Source organism: Sorex fumeus, unplaced genomic scaffold (genome assembly GCF_029834395.1).
Source record: "Sorex fumeus unplaced genomic scaffold, SorFum_2.1 ptg000046l, whole genome shotgun sequence".
Lineage (NCBI taxonomy): Eukaryota > Metazoa > Chordata > Mammalia > Eulipotyphla > Soricidae > Sorex > Sorex fumeus.
Window position 1 is genome coordinate 11,667,860 of NW_026606103.1, and position 20,879 is coordinate 11,688,738.

General features: G+C 41.0%; 1 protein-coding gene across 1 annotated transcript in view; it reads left to right on the forward strand.

Moving 5' to 3' along the window:
* Positions 1-20,879, forward strand: part of KIF27 (kinesin family member 27) — a 99,568-nt gene that overhangs the window by 71,538 nt on the left and 7,151 nt on the right. Inside the window, exons 13-16 of the mRNA XM_056122468.1 lie at positions 125-301; positions 4,080-4,295; positions 12,490-12,696; positions 17,426-17,624. Of these exons, the coding sequence (XP_055978443.1) occupies positions 125-301; positions 4,080-4,295; positions 12,490-12,696; positions 17,426-17,624 (799 nt within the window). The remainder of the gene's footprint in view (positions 1-124; positions 302-4,079; positions 4,296-12,489; positions 12,697-17,425; positions 17,625-20,879) is intronic.

A 20,879-nucleotide genomic window follows, 5' to 3' on the forward strand; every position in this document is an offset into this window, starting at 1 on the left:
ACATCCTCATGGTTTCACACAGGAATGTTATTCATTAGCATATCTCAGCTAATCTGAATTTCTGTTATTGCCATATATATTTTATCACAGAAGGAAAAACAAATGCTTTTGAATTTTAATGTAGAAATTGGACGAACAAAAAAAATGGTTAGATGAAGAAGTGGAGAAAGTTCTGAATCAACGCCAAGAATTGGAGGAGCTGAAAGAAGATTTAAAGAAGCGGGAGGCCATAGTTTCTAAGAAGGAAGCCTTGTTACAGGAGAAGAGTCACCTGGAAAATAAGAAGCTGAGATCTAGTCAGGTAGTCTGTTTAACATGCTGTTTGATTTATTTGCGAGTCACAATCGTTATAATGTATTTACTGAATTAGCAAATGAGATAGTGTCTCTGATTCTTGTACATCGTGACCAGGTAGGATTTGGTTTAAGGATGCTAGGATAATTCAATATATGCAAATCGATTATTATCATACACTACATCAATAAAAGATACAAATTGTATCACCAGACTCAAATAAAGCTTTTGACAGTATTTAATATCCACTTAAGTTGAAGACATTCAACAAAAAGGAGATAGAAGGAGTTTATCTCAGCGCAGTAAAGGGCACATGTGACCAGCTCAGCTAACAGTCATGCCCCACAGTGAAAAGCTGAAAGCTTCCCCCTGAGAGGTACAAGACAGGGATGTCCACACTTACCACAGTTTTTCAATATATTTTTGGAAGCCTTTGTCTTGTTATCAAAATTCCAGTAGCTTTTTTCAAGGACACGGAAAAAATAATACAAAAGTTTCTTTGTAATCACAAAATGCCCCAGAAAGTAAAAACAATCCTGAAGAAAAAGATGGGAGAAACCAAATTTTAGACTATGTGATAAAGATATTGCAGTTAAAATAGTGTGGTATTGGAATAAAAGCAGACTTTTAGACCAGTGGAATAGAATAGGGCACAGAGGAAAACTCTCATTTATATGGACAATTAATAATGAGCATAAGTCAAGGAAGAAAAGGCTGTATAATGAATGATGTTGGGAAAACTACTTGCAAAAGAATGTAACAATGATCCTTTCACAGCGATCTCACACCATGTGTAATTTAGCTCAGCGGACTGGAGAGAGTATAGTAGGAATGAGGAGGAAATGTTTGTTTTGGGGGCCTCACCTGGCTGTGCCCAGGGCTTACTCCTGGCTCTGTGCTTCTGAAAGCAAAGAGAAGAGGGTTACTGAGTTAGTAAAGCCAAAGTAGGTAAAATCCATGCAATATCTATGGCAGTCAAAATTTCTGTTTTGGCTTTCTAAGCCTAAGTGGTAACTGAATGAGATCGTTAGTTCACATAGAGCATGGAACAGAATTAAATGGTGTAGTAAAGATTTTTGGTAGGCAGGAGTGAGGCATAAGGATGAAAATAGGGCATACAGGAAACCATGCTTTTCTCAGTATTAAACTAGGTGCGACAGAGGGTCAGGTTGATTAAAAGTACTCAAAACAGAGAATACTTAAAAATCTACAGGTGAATCCTCAACATCTATTTCTTGGCCCCTACTTGGACCTGAGAGAGCTAGCAGCAAATTTTTATGCTTTTCACAGGACATTGTTATATTATCTAAACCTCTAAAAAACGACATGGAAACACTTATCTTGCCCCTCAACTAAGTGACGAGTTACCAGATAACAAATTTTACTTACATAGTTTATCCCAATTTTATTTAGAAATAATTGACATACTTCACTACATTTCTGGCATACACTTGGTGATTTGTTTACATACATTGTTGAATGATTATTAGCTTTTAGATACCAAATACTAACATATTTCAGCAGTGCCTTTGACAAAGACTGAAACAAAAGGGGAAAAGAAGCTAGGAGAAATTAGCGACAGAATAAGGAGGTGTAAGATCTTCAGGATACCCTTTATATCCTTAAGGTGATAAAAGGTGATGTTCTGTTCATAAAACAAGAACAGCAGCTATTAAAACAGGAAAGATTGGGCTGGAATGATAATAGCAGGTAGAGCGTTTGCCTTGCACGCGGCCAACCTGGGTTTGATAGCCAGCATCCCATATGGTCCCTCAAGACCTGCCAGGAGAAATTCCTGAGTGAAGAACTAGGAGTGAACTCTGAGCATTGCCAGGTGTGACCCCAAAAGCCAAACAAACAAACAAACAACCAAAAAAGCAGGAAAGAATTCTTGGAAAGTTAAGGAGTGTGAAAATAGTATGGAGGAAATACCCCAGAAAGGAAATAGATTAAAAAAGAAAATGGGAAAAATTTTAATTGGCAGGTGAATCCAGGATATGCTCCACAAAAATGATAACATATAACTACAAAAAGGATCAGGTTCCTGGTGGGGGGTGGGTGGGGAGGAGGGCGGTGGGGAATGATACAACCTGAAAATGCTCAGGCTTATACAAGGGAAGTCCTGAATAGGTAGTTCAGTTTGGAGCAGGAGAATAGAGACTCTAGGCAAAATACTTCCAAAAGAAAAGTGAAAAAAGATAACCCAATTTGAGAGGAATTTTGTAGTTTTGTTAGAGAAGAATTACAGGTACAAATGTAGCTATTAAAAACTATAAGATATCAGAAGTATGATTATTTTATATAGATAGCTCAGCCATGACTAACACAGTTACTTAAACTGATTTAGGACAGAATTTAGGACAAGCTAATCTATATTGAGAGACTGGGAGGAGAAGTAGAGAAAAGGAGGCACAGAGAGCTGCTAAATTTTTATCTTCCAAAATATTCAGTAGACAAATCCTAAAATTAATAATTACGAAGAAACTTGGGCATAAACATTAGAAGAAATGGCTACAAGACTTGAATGTGGCTGTTTCTAGGGAGCAAGACTTAAAGTGAAAGGGCGAGGATAGATAGGGGAAGCTAATGGACTGCAGAGTTGGGCAGTGTGTGTCAGTCAGGGATTTAAATGCTCTTGGGTTCAATTCCCGGCATGGAAGCACTGTAGCACTGTCCTCCCATTGTTCATCAATTTGCTCGAGCGGACACCAGTAAAGTCTCCGTTGTGAGACTTGTTCCTGTTTCTGGCATATCAAATATGTCACGGGGAGCTTGCCAGACTCTGCTGTGCAGGTGGGATACTCTCAGTAGCTTGCTGGGCTCTCCGAAAGGGACAGAGGAATTGAACCCGTGTTGGCCGCATACAAGGCTATTGCCTTACTCACTATGCTATCACCCCAGCCCAAGGGTCTTTTTGTTTGTTTTTGGGGTCATGCCCAGTGATGCTCAGGGGTTACACCTGGCTTTGCACTCCTGGATTACTCCTGGAAGTGCTCAGGGGACCATAAGGGATGCCAGGGTTTGAACCCGGGTTGACCAGGTGTAAGGCAAATGCCCTACCCACTGTACTTCGCTCTAGCCCAGCATGAAAGGAAAAAAAAACAAAACAAACCCCGATGCATATAAAACTTGCTTATGGTAGAATACAAAAGCCATTATTTTTTAATGAAAAAAGTGTACTAAAAATAAAATCATCTAAAAATGAAGGGGGAGGGGAGATAGCTCAACAGTAGAACACATGCCTGGCATGTAGTTAGGTCCTAAGTTGATCTCTGATACTGCAAAGGCATTCCCCTTGGCCTAAATGATGTGATCCCAGTGGCCCCTTAACTACCAAATGTGGCCTACATAAGAAGCAACAACAACAAAATAACCCTATTTAATTTAATGAAGTTCTCCATATAAACTGGCCACATATAAATGACCAGATAAAATAGAAACAAATTATATGTTTAAACAACCACAGATCTTAACCTCTAGAAATTCGTAACCAGATTAATTCTACTAGAGAAGAGGCCAGTGGACAAAGCTTAATTTAAAATAGAACAACAAAAAAATACTACTTAGCAAAACCTATGTCTTGTGATAAAGTATACCAAATATTTGGTAGTTCAGATCACTCTTATAATTTTAGAAAACGAAAACACCCCTCCTTGCACATCTCCTCAGAAAATTTCATGGGAAGAAAACAATAATGTAGAAATTAAAAGTATATTCATTTATTAATCTATGTTTTTCCTATCTTTTGCGCACTCTGGATTTCTAACTAGTTGTATTTCTTTTAGGCGTTAAACATAGATAGTTTAAAAATATCAACTCGCTTGAGCTTGTTGGACCAAGAGTTATCTGAAAAGAATGTACAGCTTCAGAGCAGCAATGCTGAGGAGAAAAAAAAGATTGCAGAAGAAGTTCAAGCCCTCCAGAAAGAAAGGGATCTACTGCAAAAACGAAGAGACAGTGTGGATGACAAACTTAAAAATGGTAGCGTGTTATCACCTGAAGTAAGTCAGTATTCTTTGGAGCTGGAAGTGCTGTATGATGGATCACTTGGATGATTTCCTCCGTCTTTGTCACTAAAACATAAAAAATGATAAACCTTGTAAACATTGTTTCCTTGAGATTTTGTCAGATATGAGTTTGCCTGGCACGTCTTGGATACCCTAAGTGATGCCTCATTAGGAAATATGATGTCCTCATTCTCACATGTCCAAGTGGACCTCTCCCTGGCACTGCTGGTGACAGGGAAACCAGTGCTGCTTAAGTATCCTCATCTCAGCTGGGGTTTCTCATCTGACATCAGAGCACAGGAAGATTCTAAGTTCTTCACAGAGGGCCCCTGTTTTCTCTGTTCACATACTTGCTGGCTGATTCCTTACATTGAGTGGCTGCCAAGGGCATTAAGAGTTCATTTTTCCTGGAGCCTTGGTTGAGACCATCCCAATATTCAGTAGCATGTTCCACACTGAGTACCAAACATGTGCACCACATTCAAATCCCAGTGAAAGTCCCTTTAAGTGGGAGTTTTCATTTGGAGATCATGGTCCTCTCACATTGTTCTTACTCGTGGTGGTGTTATTGTTGCAGGCTGAGGACTGCACCAGAGGGATTGTGGGTGTTACTCAGCAGTGTGGTGTGGTGCTGGGAGTCAGACCCAAGGCCCACAACTGCAGGCACACACTCAGCCACTCAGCCACACCCCTGGGCTCTCACACAAATTATTTTTTTTAACTAAAATTATTTCCCTTTTGACCATCAAATTACTTCAGAATTAGTCTTTTCCTCAAATTTTTCTTCAGTTGACAATTGTACCAGTATATTTTCTTTATCAAAGACAGTTTATTTTTGTAGTATTGCATTAAAACATTATGTAAGTTTCAGGTGAGCTGTGATGTACTCTGTTAAGCTCACCATTGAAAATCCAGTTCTGTTAACATCAAACTATAATGTATGATTTTAATTTTAAAATATAACAGTAAAAGAAAACATGCAGCAACATTATTTGACATCCTATGGAATGGAGAGACACTTACACATCATAGACCCTACAGGGGATTGATACAAAATAAGAACTCATGAAATGAAAGAAACAACCTCATAAAACTGAGCAGACACTTTCCAAAGAAGACATATACAGGACCAAAAGGCACATGAAAACATGTACATCTTCTTTTGTTATTAGGGAAATGTAAAACCATAAAGAGATATCACTTCACACCTACAAGAATGGCTGCTATCCAAAGACAAGAAACCAGTGTTGGCAAGGATGTGAAAAAGAGGAACCTTTTGCACCCAGCAGGTGGGAAAGTAAACTGGGGCAGGCCTTATGGAAAACTATGGAAATTTTCCAAAAACTTAGAAGTATAATCTAGTTATCCCATATCTGTGTATTTACCCCGCCTCCTCAGCCCCCTGAAAAATACAGGGCCAGAGAGAGCACAGTGGGGAGAGCACTTGTTTGCCTATGGTTGACCTGGGTTTGATTGCCCGCACCCCTTATGGTCTCCTGAGCACCTCCAGGAGTGATCACTGATCACAGAGCCAGGAGTAATCCCTGAGCACAGCCAGGCATGGTCCCAAAAACCTAGTCAGAGACATATTTGCAGCTCCACATGTACCGCATCATTATTCACAATAGACGAGAGGTAAGCTGTGTCGATAGACAGATAATTGAATGAAAAAGATGTAGCATATGTACACAATGAATACCATTAAATACCATTAAACTTTTTTTTAAAAAAAGATGCAAGCTTGCTTCTAGCAACAACATAGTTGGATGTAGAGTGTATTAAGCTTAATAAAATAAGCCAGATATGAAATATGCCATTGTAGGCTGAAGAGATTGTACAGGAAGTAGGGCTCTTGCCTTGCACGAAGCCAACGCATGTTCTATCTCCAGCAGGGCATATGGTTACCTGAACTCCGCCAGGAGTGATGAGTGCAGAGCCAAGAGTAAGCCTTGAGCACAGCCAGGTGTGACACCAAAACAAAACAACCCAAAGTGCTTGCGAGAGAGTGCAGTGGGTAGGGTGTTTTCCTTTAACTCAGCAGACCTGGATTCAATCCTTGGCACCACATATGGTCTTGAGCTCTACTAGGAGTGATTGCTGAGCACAGAGCCAGGAGTAAGCCCTGAGCATAGCCAGGTGTGGCCCCAAAATAAATAAAAATTTTAAATGCTATTGTATAGTGATGGAAAGAAATTGGCTTTTGGTGAATAACTTTTAATGTAGCATATACAGTAATGCATATACATGATGGGTTTAATGTAGTATATGTTGAATTTCAATGATGCATACCTGAAACTTTTTTTTTTACTTTTTTGGGTCACACCTGGCGATGTACAGGGGTTACTCCAGGCTCATGCACTCAGAAATTATTCATAGTGGTGCTCGGGGGCCATATGGGATGCTGGGAATTAAAACTGGGTCAGCTGCGTGCAAGGCAAATGCCCTACCCACTGTGCTATTGCTCCAGCCTCTGAAAGTTTTTATATAATGCTACAATGCAACATAACTTTGGTTTCAAAAATATAATAAAATTCCAGTTTTATCCATCGTTATATACATTCTTTCTGGGGGGCGGGGGCCCTCCCTGGCATGTTCAGGGGCTTAGGGCACATTTGCAGCTGCCCTCAGCTGGGTGGTATGGACCTGAGGGCTCAGGGAAGGGTCCTGGGAGCTGCTGCTTTGGTCAGCAGTGCTGGGGACCTCAAGGACTCCAGCCAGAAGGACCTGGGGCCTGGTGGTGCTGGGACTGGCCTCACTGTGCCCAGTGTATAATTCAGCTTCTTTAGATCTCTCTTCAGGCCTCAGTTGGTCCCTTTTACCGAATTTATCCACCATTCCTGTTCTATTCTAAGACTCTAGTCTTCGAGTCAAAATGTTTATTTTTATTTAATTGATTTTTTTCTGTATGTGAGCAAAATCATATGGTGTTTGTTTTTTCTAGCAGGGTTATTTCACTAAGTGTAGCACACTCTAGATCTGTCTGTGTTGTTGCAAAAGGCAGGGTTTAATCTTTTATTTACTTCTTTGTGGTACTGGGGATTAAACCCAGAGACTCACACATGAGGAGCAAATGCTGTTCCACTGAGCTACATATCTGGCCTCATCTTTTTTTTTTTTAATAGCTGAAGTTATTCCATTGCACATATGTGGATGTCTTTATCTTTATTACCAGTTGGCAGCAGTTAAGTACAACTCTTGGCTATTGTAAATAATGTTGCAGGATTGGGTTTGGTAGGGTTTTATCTTTTTGGCTTTTAGTTTTGATTGTTGTTGGTAAATACACAGAAGTGAGATAACAAGGTTGTATTTTTCCATCATATCTGCACCAATTTTCATTCCCACCTTTTGCACATCCTTGCCAACACCTGTTTCTTCTCTTTCAGATAATGTCCCTTCTCACAGGCGTGAGATGACTGCTCCTTGTGCCTTCGCGTTGCATTTCCCTAGTAATAAGAGATGATGAACAAGTTTTCACGTGTCTCTTGGCCATCTATCTGTCTTCTCTGGAGAAGTGCCTAGTCTGATCTTCTAGTTTTTCACTGGGTTGTCTGTAGTTCTTGTTTGTTTGGTTGGTTGTTTTTGAGCTTTATGAATTCTTTGCATAATTTGGATATCAGTTTTGTATGGCAGATGATGTGCAAACATTTTCTCCCAGTCAGTAAAAGGTTTCATTTTTGTACAGATTTCTTTCACTTTGCAGAAGTTTTTTAACTTGATGCAGCCCTATTTGTTTATTTTCATTTCCAGTGTTGAATATTTTGTCCTGAATTTTCCTTCCTTCCTTTCTTTCCCTCCCTCCTTCCCTTCTTTCCTTCTCTCCTCCATTACCCTCCCTCTCCCTCTCTTCCTTTCTCCTTCTCTCTCTTCTCCTCTCCCTCTCAGTCTTAGGTTATAACATCTGTGCTCAGGGTTCACTCCTGATGGAGCTCAGGGGACCATATGTGATTTCAGAGATCAGAGATTAAACCTGGGTCAGCTGCATACAAGGCAAGCACCTTACCTGCTGTACTGTCTTTATCTTAAAATTTTCTCCCCAAGTTGGTGTACTATCATTACAAAGCAAGGGAAGATTTCTAAGAGAAAGTGAGTAGCTGAGAATCATGCACCCTTAAAATTTTGTAGTGTTTCAGATTAGAGCAAGTTAGAGAAGAGAGAATTTAGAAAGAAAAAGAGGAAGAATTTAATGATACTAGGTTATTGCTCATTGAGTTGATAAAAAGAATCTAGACTTGACCAGGAAGGTGTGGTATATGGCATTGGAAGCCATTACTTACTTGGGAGCACGAGCTGTATCTTAACTGAGCTGCAAGCAGAGAAGGACTTGAAGCTCTCTTCCCTATGTTATTAAATTGGTATTCCAAAGTTTTTAGATTTGAAACTACAGCCTAAGTTAAAGGAAAACATGTACATATTAATAAATTCTTGCCAGCCCGGTACTGTTTAAAAGGTACAGAGAATTATGTTTCGCTTGAGAAATTTATACTCTATATGGGGTAAAGAAATATGAAGAAATATAAGAAAACTCTAACCCTAGTGAAAATAGAAAAGCAATTTACAGATAAAATAATCCATATCCACATATTGTTTTACCAATGATGTAGAGCTCATTTGGATGAAGACCCTTTAAGTCAGTATCTATGGCTTAATCAAACTTGAGATATATTGCAAGTGTTGGAGCAATAGTACAGAGGTTAAAATACTTCCGTGCAGCTGGCTCAGTTCTATGCCTGGTACCACCAGGAGTAGCTCCTGTGCATCACCGTGGGTGGCCCCCAAACCAAAACAACAACAAAAAACTTGGAGAGATAGATTGTGAAAAACATTGCACGTGTTGGTCAGTGTAATGGAGGTGGCCATTTTAGATAGAATGTCCTGAAAGTAAGCTATTGAGATGGAAATGGGAAAATTGGCAGAAGAGCAAAGAAAGCCCATTATCATCATCAACTAACATGTAAGTTTTATTCCATGTGAAATAGTATAATCGAAACCTACATTATTTTGGCTTTAACGGTGGAAATACAGCACCACCCAGGATAGCTGTTTAACAGCCTCTGAATTGGACTGAGGGATGCTGTGCCACTGCAAGTGGCAGGTGGCTGCTGCACACACACTGCTCTGCGGCCTCTCAGCCCTGAGCCTGCCCTCGCCATTGGCTCCACCTATGGTCCCCAGAGGACACTAGGAGGGACCCTGAGTAAGCCTTGAGCACCACTGGGTATGGCTCCAGAGCAAAAACAAAATTTCCTGATTATATTAGTTAATGGAAAATCAAATAGTTTAGATCGCTATACTAGTATAGATTTACTCGACAGTTTATATTATGCACTTCACCTCTTTTGATGAACTTTAGAAATGAAAATTTTATAAAACTACTTTAACTACTCTATTTTTCTACTAATGCAGAGTTACCAAGTAAGCAAATCATAGAAACAAAGTACAAGAATTAGTATGTTTATTCTATCCTTTAAACTTTGCATCCTTTTAAAGAATTAGAAGATACATATAACTTACTTAAATATACAAATGTGAGGCCAGAGGGATAGTACAGCATTTAAAGCCTACCCGGACTTAATCCACAGCACTGAGCACCTATAGTTTCCTGAGCACTGCCAAGAGTAAGCCATTAGCACACCAGGTGTGGCTGTGTATGTGTGTGTGTGTGTGTGTGTGTGCGTGTGTGTGTGTGTACACATTGTTTATAAGGTATTGTTACTTACTAGTCATTGCCATTTTACTGATAGGGGTATTTGTTCTCAAATGTTTGCAGACAACTGCTCTAGGTCCTTGTGACTCTCATTGTGACCGCTGGACTCATAGCAACACCATCACCTGAGAATTTGCTAGAATTGCAGAACCTCAGAACCCCCACCCCCAGAATTGCTAAATTATAAATCTGTTATTTTAACAAGATCCTCAGAGTATATTAAAGTTTGAAAAACAGGATTATGTGATAAAGCACAGACAACTCTTCATAATCTGTAGTTCGAACTGTAGAAAGTTCTCGTCCGGGACAGTTTCCCATTGCCATTCATCTTGTCCCTGTCCACTACTGTTGGGGAACCACATGAAGAGGGAACCACAAATACTGATACACTGAAGCCTCACCGGGTGGGCTAGCTTCAGATTATTATGGTTTTTTATTATTTAAAAACTGTGAAAACTAAATTTGCGGTATATTGTTCCCACTATAATTGACAAATGCTTCCCATATTCGTTCTTTGTAAAATGTTATCAAAGTAAGCATTCAAAAGTCCAATATGTTCTTTGAATAACTTAATTATGTATTCTTATTTCTCTTATTTACCTAAGTACCTTTCAGAATTTGTTTTTCTTTAAAAGGTGAGTATTATTTTATTCCTTTTGGAGTGATTATGAAACCAATTATTAGACCTATCATTGGAACATATAATGACAAAATTCCTCCAGAATTTGCTCTAGTGTGACTTTGAATTCTTTAGGTAGATAAGAAATATTGACATTGGGGTTTGGAGAGTAGGACACTTACCTTGTACTCAACAGACCTGGGTTCAATTCCTGGCACTACATATATTCCTCTTGAGCTCCCCAGGAGTGACCACTGAGAAAAGACCCAGAAGTAAGTCCTGAGCACTGCTGGGTATGCCTCCAGCACTCTGCTCCCCACCACCACACATCCTGGCCCGCACAAAGAAATGTTGACATTGTTTTTCTTTGAAATATTGTAGAAAGGAGAGAGACACTTGGGTCATGTAACCAAGACTTACCAGCAATGGGTTTCTTTACTAACACAACAGACATTGAGTTTCGCCAGTGTGGTATGTGACGTGATGAACAATAGATACATGAGTGTCTGCCTTGAGGAGCTTAACACTGAGGTACATTCTGCCTCACACAGTTGACCAGACACAAACATCTAAGACTTGGCTAGTCCTAAATAATAAATTACCAGAGATTTATTAGAGTCCTGGTCCTCACCCCTCACAAATACATGTTATTTAGATAGTTCAGAGAGCCACTAGGTTTTCTGAGGACTTGTCAGAAGGGTTTTTTTTCATACAAAGGAAATATGCCATGATATTTGAAAAAAAATTGTTCCACTGAGACCAGAGAGAGCATGGGGCTAAGATAAGGGGCTTGCCTTGCATACAGCCAACCCCAGTTCGATCCCTGGCATGACATGTGGCCTCCTGAGTGTCAGAGGGAATGATATCTGAGCATTCATAGCCAGGAGTAAGTCCTAAGCACTGCTCAGTGTGGCTACCCCACAAACACAATTGTTTTACTACCATTTTGTTCTGTTTTGTTGACAACACCTGACTTTGCAGTCAGAAATCACTTTTGGCAGTGCTCAGGGGATTGTATGAGATGCCTGGGACCAAACCCAGGTTGGCCAGCTGCATGCAAGGCAAGCATCTAATTCACTAGACTTTTGTTCTGGTCTCTGTTTTACTACCATTTTTTATTTTACTTTTGGGCTACACCCGGTGGTATTCAGGGCTTCCTCATAGTTCCTGTGTTCAGGAATCATTCCTGGAGGTGCTCAGGGGACCATGTGAATTCTGGGAATTGAACCCAGGTTGACCGCATGCCAGGCAAACACCCTATCCACTGTGCTATTGCTCTCGCCAGTTGCTACCATTTCTGATGTCTCTGTTTTACCGCTAGTGACTTCTCATAGGAATTTTAGGAAGTACAGAACATCCTTAAATACCACTATTTAAAAAAAAAACCCATTTCTTTCCTCCCTAGCAATATAGTGTTTTGATCCAGCCTTAAAGTTGATATACTTGGGGAAGTCTCTAGTTCTTAATGGTACATGTGTGTGTTTTAAGAACTGTAGAGGGAGATATCTGCTAGTACTGCTAATTCTGTGGACTGGGGCCTTATTACTATATTCCTTGGTGATCAGTTTTTATGACCTGGGGCACTTTGTAATTTACCTAAGCTTTTGCTTAGTATGAAAGGTTTATTGCTAGGATGTGTGTGTGTGTGTGTGTGTGTGTGTGTGTGTGTGTGTGTCTGTCTGTCTGTGTCTGTGTTTGTCTGTGTGTAGAGTGCATTGTGTGCGTAGCAATCACTGAAATGTTACTTTTTATTTGCATTTAATAGGCTGGTATTCTCCATTAGACTGAAAAATGCTGAGATATTAATATATGCAAGTCCTAGGAATATTTTTTCATTAAAAATGAGTGATTTTTATTATATCCAGGAAGAACATGTCCTTTTCCAACTTGAAGAAGGGATTGAAGCTTTGGAAGCTGCAATTGAATACAAGAATGAAAGTATCCAGAGTCGCCAGAACTCACTCCGTGCTTCATTTTCCAACCTCTCTCAGAGTGAAGCAAATGTCTTAGAAAAACTGATTTGCCTGAATCCTGTTGAGATTAGAGCTATTCTTTTCCGGTATTTCAATAAGGTTTGTTTTTATTTATTTATTTGCTTTTTGGGTCACACCCAGCGATGCTCAGGGGTTACTCCTGGTTCTGCACTCAGGAATTACTCCTGGCGGTGCTCAGGGGACCATATGGGATGCTGGGAATCGAACCTGGGTTGACCGCATGCAAGGCAAATGCCCTACGCACTGTGCTATCACTCCCGCCCCAAACTTTTATTTATTTATTTATTTGCTTTTTGGGTCAATAAGGTTTGTTTTTGAGGGACAGAATTTTCTCATATAACACCAAGATACTTATATAATGTTTTAGAATGTAAATATTAAGGTAAAGGTAAAGGTAAATGCCCTCCCGTTGATCGTCGATTTGCTCGAGCGGGCCCAGTAACGTCTCCATTGGAGACTTTGTTGTTACTGTGTCTGGCATATCGAATACTCTCGGTAGCTTGCCGGGCTCTCTGAGAGGGGCGGAGGAATCGAACTCGGGTCGGCCATGTTGGCCGCTTGTAAGGCAAACGCCCTACCCGCTGGTGAAATTTGCAGGCTGGAGAAATAGTGTAGGGAGGTAGGGTGTTTGCCTTCTGTGTGACCAACCTGGGTTCAATTCCCAGCACTGTATAGGGTCCTCCAGATTTAGGAGTGCATCTAGGTGTGTCTCAAAAACAAGACAAAAAAACCAAAAAGCCTAAAGATTTGATGGTATGGCCACAAATTTTTTTTTATTTATTTATTGAATCACTGTGGGAAAGGTTACAAAGCTTTCAGGTTTAGGTCTCAGTCATGCAAATATCAAACACATTTCCCTTTACCAATACTTATTTTTTACCATGAAGAACCCCAATAAAACCCCACCCCCCACCCCTCCCCGTCCCTGTGAGGCAGATGAATTCTAGTTAACACTCTATCTGCTTTGATTAGATTCATTGTTTCAATAAAAGATTCACCACTATTATTTAGAGTTTACCCCCCCCAAATCAGACATGCTGATAAAGCATTGTGAAGTGATTTGCTTTCTACAGCTGGGTTCAAGAATTAAATGTTGGTTTTGGATTTCTGCTATTTTACCTATTGACCCTGGAAGTATTTCTACTGAAAGTCAGATAGTTAAGAAATTGGTTTCTGTGTTCTGGAGTCGTGGCCGTGCTGGAGAGCCGCTCGTGGGGGCAACTGGTGGCCTCGGTAGGGCGTGAAGGGCGGACCGAAACGCCCCCCTTCCCATGAGGTTTTAGTCGCCCCCACACTCCCGGCTCATACCTGCTGTCCACAAGGCTCCCATGTGGCCTCCATCTTTCTTTCCAGAGAGGAGAGGGCGAATGGGGCAACACCCTTTCCCTTCCGGCAGACTTGATGGCCTGGATCAACGCATAGTCCGTTCACTTTTCTGCTCCAAGCTGCCGGGTTCTGCATTAAGTCCTTGTGCTTCTGGGGCCGTGGCTGTGCTGGAGAGCCGCTCGCGGGGGGCGACTGGTGACCTCGGTAGGGCGTGAAGGACGGACCGGAACGCCACCCTTCCCATGAGGTTTTAGTCGCCCCCACACCCCCGGCTCATACCTGCTGTCCACAAGGCTCCCATGTGGCCGCCATCTTTCTTTCCAGAGGGAGGAGGGCGGAAGGGAGCAACACCCTTTCCCCTCTGGGCAGAAATGATTGCCTGGATTAACGCATAGTCCTTTCACTTTTCTGCTCCAAGCTGCTGGGTTCTGCATTAAGTCCTTGTGCTTCTGGGGCTGTGGCCGTGCTGGAGAGCCGCTCGTGGGGGGCAACTGGTGACCTCGGTAGGGCGTGAAGGACGGACCGGAACGCCCCCCTTCCCATGAGGTTCTAGTCACCTCCACACCCCCAGCCCATACCTGCTGTCCACAGGGTTCCCATGTGGCCGCCATCTTTCTTTCCAGAGAGGAGAGGGCAAATGGGGCCACAAATTTTTTGCATCATTTCTCTTTACAGTACTGAATGCTGTCATCTAAAAAGCTTTGTAATTATCCAAATGCAGAATTAATTTTTTTAAAATTTTATTAATATATTTATTTTTTAAATGGAATCACCGTGTCACTGTGATATACATTTACAAAGCTTTCATGATTGAGTTTCAGTCATATAATGTTCCAGTACCCATCCTTCCACCAGTGTGCATTTCCCACCACCAATATCCCACTGGGCTGGAGCGATAGCACAGCGGTAGGGCGTTTGCCTTGCATGCAGCCAACATGGCCAACCCGAGTTCGGTTCTTCCACCCCTCTCAGAGAGCCCGGCAAGCTACCGAGAGTATCTTGCCCGCCCGGCAGAGCCTGGCAAGCTCCCTGTGACGTATTCGATATGCCAAACACAGTAACAACAAAGTCTCCAATGGAGATGTTACTGGGCCCGCTCGAGCAAATCGATGAACAATGGGAGGACGGTGACAGTGACAATACCCCACTGCCCATCCCTCCTGCCACCCCCACCCCCAGTCTGCCTCGATGGCAGTCACTGTTCTTCTCTCTCTCTTCGTATCTCCCTCTCCCTCACCCCCTCCTCTTTTCCCTCCCTCTCCTCCTCCCGCTCTCTCCTCTCCCCACCCCCTCCCCTTTTGGGCATTATTTGCAATACAGATACTGAGAAGATATTATGTTTGGTTATTTGCCCCAAATGTGGAATTTCTTAAAGTTCAAGAGCTTTCAAAAATAGGACCTTATAAGGGCCACACCCTGTGCTGTTCTAGGCCACCAAGGTCACATTCAGTTGAGCTGTAGTGGGGATGGCATGTAGTGCAAGGCCTGTACACTACTTCCGGAGCCATCATCTAGCCCTAAAATGGCTTCTAAAACATGTAAGTTGTATCTCTCAGTCGCCGTTTAGTTATATTTTGTAGATTTGTTTCTTCTTACTCAGCATTCAGGAAAGTCAAATGCCCTTCAATTTGGCTTCCCTTGCAGTCATCTGCTGTAGACTGGGAGTATTTGACAGACTTTCTCATGTACATTCCTGTTAGTTGAAAGGAAAATGTCGTGGTTCATTAGTGACATAATAGATTTTTATTTATACTTAATAACAATGAAAATATCTGATACTAATTTGACAGTTAACCGATGCAGAGATATTTCTCAGTATTGAGAACTATATCTTTTTTAAGATATTATAAAACATTAAACAAATAATTTTAAAATAGTTATAATTCTATTAGGCAAATAAAGATAAATAGAAATATTCTACATGGTCTTTTGGATAATTAGTGTCAACAGTGAGCCACTATTTTTTTTATTTTATTTATTTATTTTTTTGCTTTTTGGGTCACACCTGGCGATGCACAGAGGTTACTCCTGCCTCACACACTCAGGAATTACTCATGGCGGTGCTTGGGGGACCTTGTGGGATGCTGGAAATTGAACCCGGGTTGGCTGCGAGTAAGGCAAATGCCCTACCTGCTGTGCTATCGCTCCAGCCCCAAGAGCCACTATTTTTGATGACAGTACATTACTGTGTATATGTGTGGATGGCAGTAAGCAAACAGTCTTTATGTACATTTACAGTGAGGGGGTAACCTGAAGCACCCTGACCAATGCCAGTGGTTTTTCTGTTCCTGAGAACTCTAAAGAATTAAGCATTTTTTTCCTGAAAAACAAGGTGATTCATTGTATTAATTGGTTCTATGTCACAGACATTATCCGAAGTGTTTTTTACTTTTTATCAGTAAAAAGGATAACCCAATGGAATAAATGCACAATCTAGAACAAACTACTAGTTTTAAAAAGTGATACCACTTTTAATATCCATTTTAAAATTAAAGCAAGAATTAATTCAATATTAGTAGAATTTTTTTCTAGTAGTTACTAGAATTGGGCTGGAGCGATAGCACAGCATTTGCCTTGCAAGCCGCCAGCCTGACCAAGCCAGGTTCAATTCTTCCGCCCCTCTTGGAGAGCCCGGTAAGCTACCAAGAGTATTTTGCCCGCAAGGCAAAACCTGGCAAGCTACCTGTGACGTATTCGATATGCCAAACACAGTAACAAGTCTCACAATGGAGACTTAACTGGGCCCGCTCAAGCAAATCGATGAACAATGGGAGGACAGTGCTATGGTGCTACTAGAATTACTAAGTAGTTTAGTTAATTTATTTTTAATTTAAAAATTAAATTATTCGAATTTCTCATATCTTCTAATAGTAGATAAATAGAATTAAAGAATTTTAAATGTGAACTTAGGAATGATGGAGTACTGATTATTAGAGCAACATTATATTTTTATTTATTTTTATTGAGACACCAGGAACGAAGTTACTCATGACTGGGTTTCACCAGTGTCTACTTCCCTCCACCAATGTCCCCAGTTACTCTCCTGTCCCCACCTCTCCCCATCCTGCTTCTATGGCAGGCACCATTTTTTTTCTTTTAGGCACTGTGGTTTACAATACTGTTACTGATATGGTTTCATGCCTAACATTTTACTACCTTCAACACCACCCCCCCCAGGGTCACCACTTCCCTCCCCCACTGTCATAGTGTGCCCTCACCAAGCTCCCCACTACAGACCAGTTCTCATGCTCATTTCCGTTATCTTTGGCAACATTATATTTTAAATGATAATTTAAAATACACGATAGAGAATCCCAACAAATTTCAATGGTTGTATTATTTCGTGGAATGTGACAAAGCATTTGCCCAGTTATGCCATGGTTATTAAAGAAGTTTATCTTATGAAACTGAAGTAGTTTAGTTTATTATGTTAGGCTATTTAAGACATGCTGCTTAATAGGTCAAATAATATCATTTCTAGGTTGTTAATTTGCGAGAAAGTGAACGAAAACTGCAGTTGCAGAATGAAGAGATTAAAATGAAGGTTCTAGAAAAGGATAATATTGTTCGTGAGTTGGAATCTGCACTGGAACATCTGAAAGTGCAGTGTGACCGGAGACTGACTCTCCAGCAGAAGGAACATGAGCAAAAGATGCAGCTACTGTTACATCATTTCAAAGGTACCTGCCCCTTCTTGTCAGTCATAGGAAGAGGAACCTGGGAGGAGGGGGGCGGGGGTGAGAATTGACAGGAATTGGATCACTTAAAGACTTGGATGAATTAGTGCTCCTTACACAGGTTATGCTGTTTTGATTCCACGTTTGCATAGTTGGCTCTGATGTACTTATCTCGTGCTTACATTTCCATCCCTTTTGCCTGCTTCCATACCGAAAGTTTGTTGTTGCTTTAGTCTTTAGAAATATGGTGCAACTTCAGGCTCTGTGATGAACAGTTAAAAAAGTTTGTGGGGCTGGAGCGATAGCACAGCGGGTAGGGCATTTGCCTTGCACGCAGCCAACCCAGGTTCGATTCCCAGCATCCCAAATAGTCCCCTGAGCACCGCCAGGGGTAATTCCTGAGTGCAGAGCCAGGAGTAACCCCTGTGCATCGCCAGGTGTGACCCAAAAAGCCAAAAAAAAAAGTTCGTTTCTCCAGAATATATGGTATTTAAAATACTTCCTTGTCACAAAATTGAAATTACTGAACTGTCAAATTTATGGTTATTTGTTATATTTTCTAATCGTAAATTTTCTACATTAAAGTTTTATCTTTGTCTACGCTTAACAGATCAAGTAGAGGCGCTGGAGCTATAAAATAGTGGGTAGGATGTTCGCCTTGCATGCAGCTGAATCAGATTCAGTTCCCAGCACCACATATGGTCCCCAGAGTCTACTAGGAGTAATCTGGAAGTGCAGAGCCAGGTGTAAGCCATTGGCAGTGCTGGGTGTAGCCCCAAACAAAAAAAAAAAAAAAGAAAAAAGCATGGCTAAGTAGTTATTACCGGAAGGAAATTTCCGAGGAAGGAGGGTAATAGGTAAATGGACGTAAGTGGACATTTATATGGTAACATATTAGAACATATTGGAGTAGACAATTACTCCTTAGTAGTGAGCTTAATGTAGTAAATATCTTTTTGTAGTAATATCTTTTTGCTTGAGATTGAATCCAGAGACTCATGTATGTCTAACCATGAGATACTTCTTAAGTGACACAGTTGATTTTTAATTAAGATGCATGCTTGAAATTTATATAACGTTATAATACATTGTTACTTCAATTTAAAAAAAATCAGCCTACCACTAGTGGACATATGCTGCTATTGGTTAGTTCGGCTGTCAGTTCTGGTGTGGAAAGAGCTGGAACATGATTCCAGTGCCTGAATAATTGCAGCAGCACCAGAGTCACTCCAGGCAGTAATGGGGCTGATTCAGTCCAGGCTGCTTCATTGCTGCTGGGTCTTCATTTTTCTGTTTGTTTGTTTGTTTATTTTGGCCACCCTCTGCTGTGCTAAAGGGCTGAATCTGAGTCTGGGTGACTGGGAGTTACACCCAGTGGTATTTGTGATTGTGCAGTGCTGTGGATTGAACCCAGGCCTCCTACACTCAAAGCATTTCCTTTAGCCTTCTTTCAGACCCCTTTAGTCTTGATTATTAAGATTCTATAGAAGGAAATGGGTTTAAAAGAATCGAGAAGCAGCAACATAAATTTCTAGAAAACAGAAATTTCTAAGTTTGAGTGGTTAGGGACATTTAAAGTTAATTTTTGGAGTTAAGTAACAGTCACTGTGTTAGAATTTCCCTAACAGGACCTATATATCCTTTCATTCACTTACCTTATTTTATTCATTATTTTTATGTTCTTCTTCCCTTATTTTATCCCTAAGCCTCTGAAGTGATAGAATTTTGGGGGGCTCCTTTTTGCCAGGCTCACAAGGCCTGGCATCCCCTCCTGATGTCTGAAAGTTGAAACCAGAGCTGGAGGATGCAGTGCTGCTCCTGCCATGTTTGGTGGCACTTGGGGACCAGGTCCTGGAGACTGAACCAGGGTGGCCGCATGCAAGACGGGGTAACACCTGTACTCTTTCTCCAGCCCTAACAGAACCTTAAAAATATTTTGGATTGATATTGTATCTCAAATAAGAATGCTTAACAGACATCACTCATTTCTATAGCTACCTCATAAGGTCAGACTAAAAATGTTAATTGATTTTTTTTATTTCAACTGTGTATGGGACATACATTAGGTTACTCTATATGATATATACTTTATGGGAATTTTTTATATTTATTATTATTATTATTATTGCTTTTTTGGGTCACAGCCGGTGATACTCAGGGGTTACTCCTGGCTCTGTACTCAGGAATTACTCCTGGCGGTGCTCAGGGGACCATATGGGATGATGGGAATTGAACCTGGGTCAGCTGTGTGCAAGGCAAATGCCCTATCCGCTGTGCTATCACTCCAGCCCCCTTATGTTAATTTTAAAACAAGATGATGAGACAACAAATAAATTTATATAAAAAATTTATAAAATAGCCAGTGATTGGGCCTGGAGTGATAGTACAGAGGAGAGGGCATTTGCCTTGCACATGGCAATCCGGCTTTGATCCCTGGCATTCCATATGGTCCTCTGAGCAATGCCAGGAGAAATTTCTGAATACAGAGCCAAGAGTAACCCCCGAGCATTGCTGCTGCATGTGACCCAAAAAGCATTAAAAAGAAATAGCCAATTACAACAGAAGAAACAAGTTGAACTATTCTGTAAATTTACCAATATAAAAAGAGTGGATTTGAAACTATGTTCTGAAAGCCAGCACACCAGGTTCTCCTGATTGTAGTAAGTCCTGGACATCACTGGGTATGCCCTTCCCCACCGAATTTTCTTGTTGTGTTGGGTTTGGGTCACACCCAGTGGTATCCAGGCCTTACTCATGGCTCTGGCTCAGAGATCACACCTTGCAGTGCCCAGGGGACCATATATGGTGCTAGGGATTTAGTTTGGGTTGGGTGTATGCAAGGCAAGAGCCTTACCCTCTATACAATCAATCAGCCCCAATTAAAAAAATTTTGGAGGGCTCGAGTGATAGTACAGTGAGGAGGGTGTTTGCCTTGCATGTGGCCGACCCAGGTTCGATTCCCAGCATTCCATAATGGTCCCCCAAGTACCCCCAGGAGTAAACCCTGAGCATCGCCGGGTGTGACCCTAAAAGCAATAAATAAATAGATAAATAAATATTTTGTTCTACAGGCACAGGAATCCAAACTGTGGCTGAAAACAAATCCATTAAGTTAACCAATATGTGTGACATGGTCTGACCTTTTCAACAAAGCATGGGACTATGTTAAGACATAATTTTCAATCATTTATTTAAGGTTGATTTTATTTATTATTGTATGTAACTTGGCTACAGTTGTGCTAACATTAGTGTTTATGG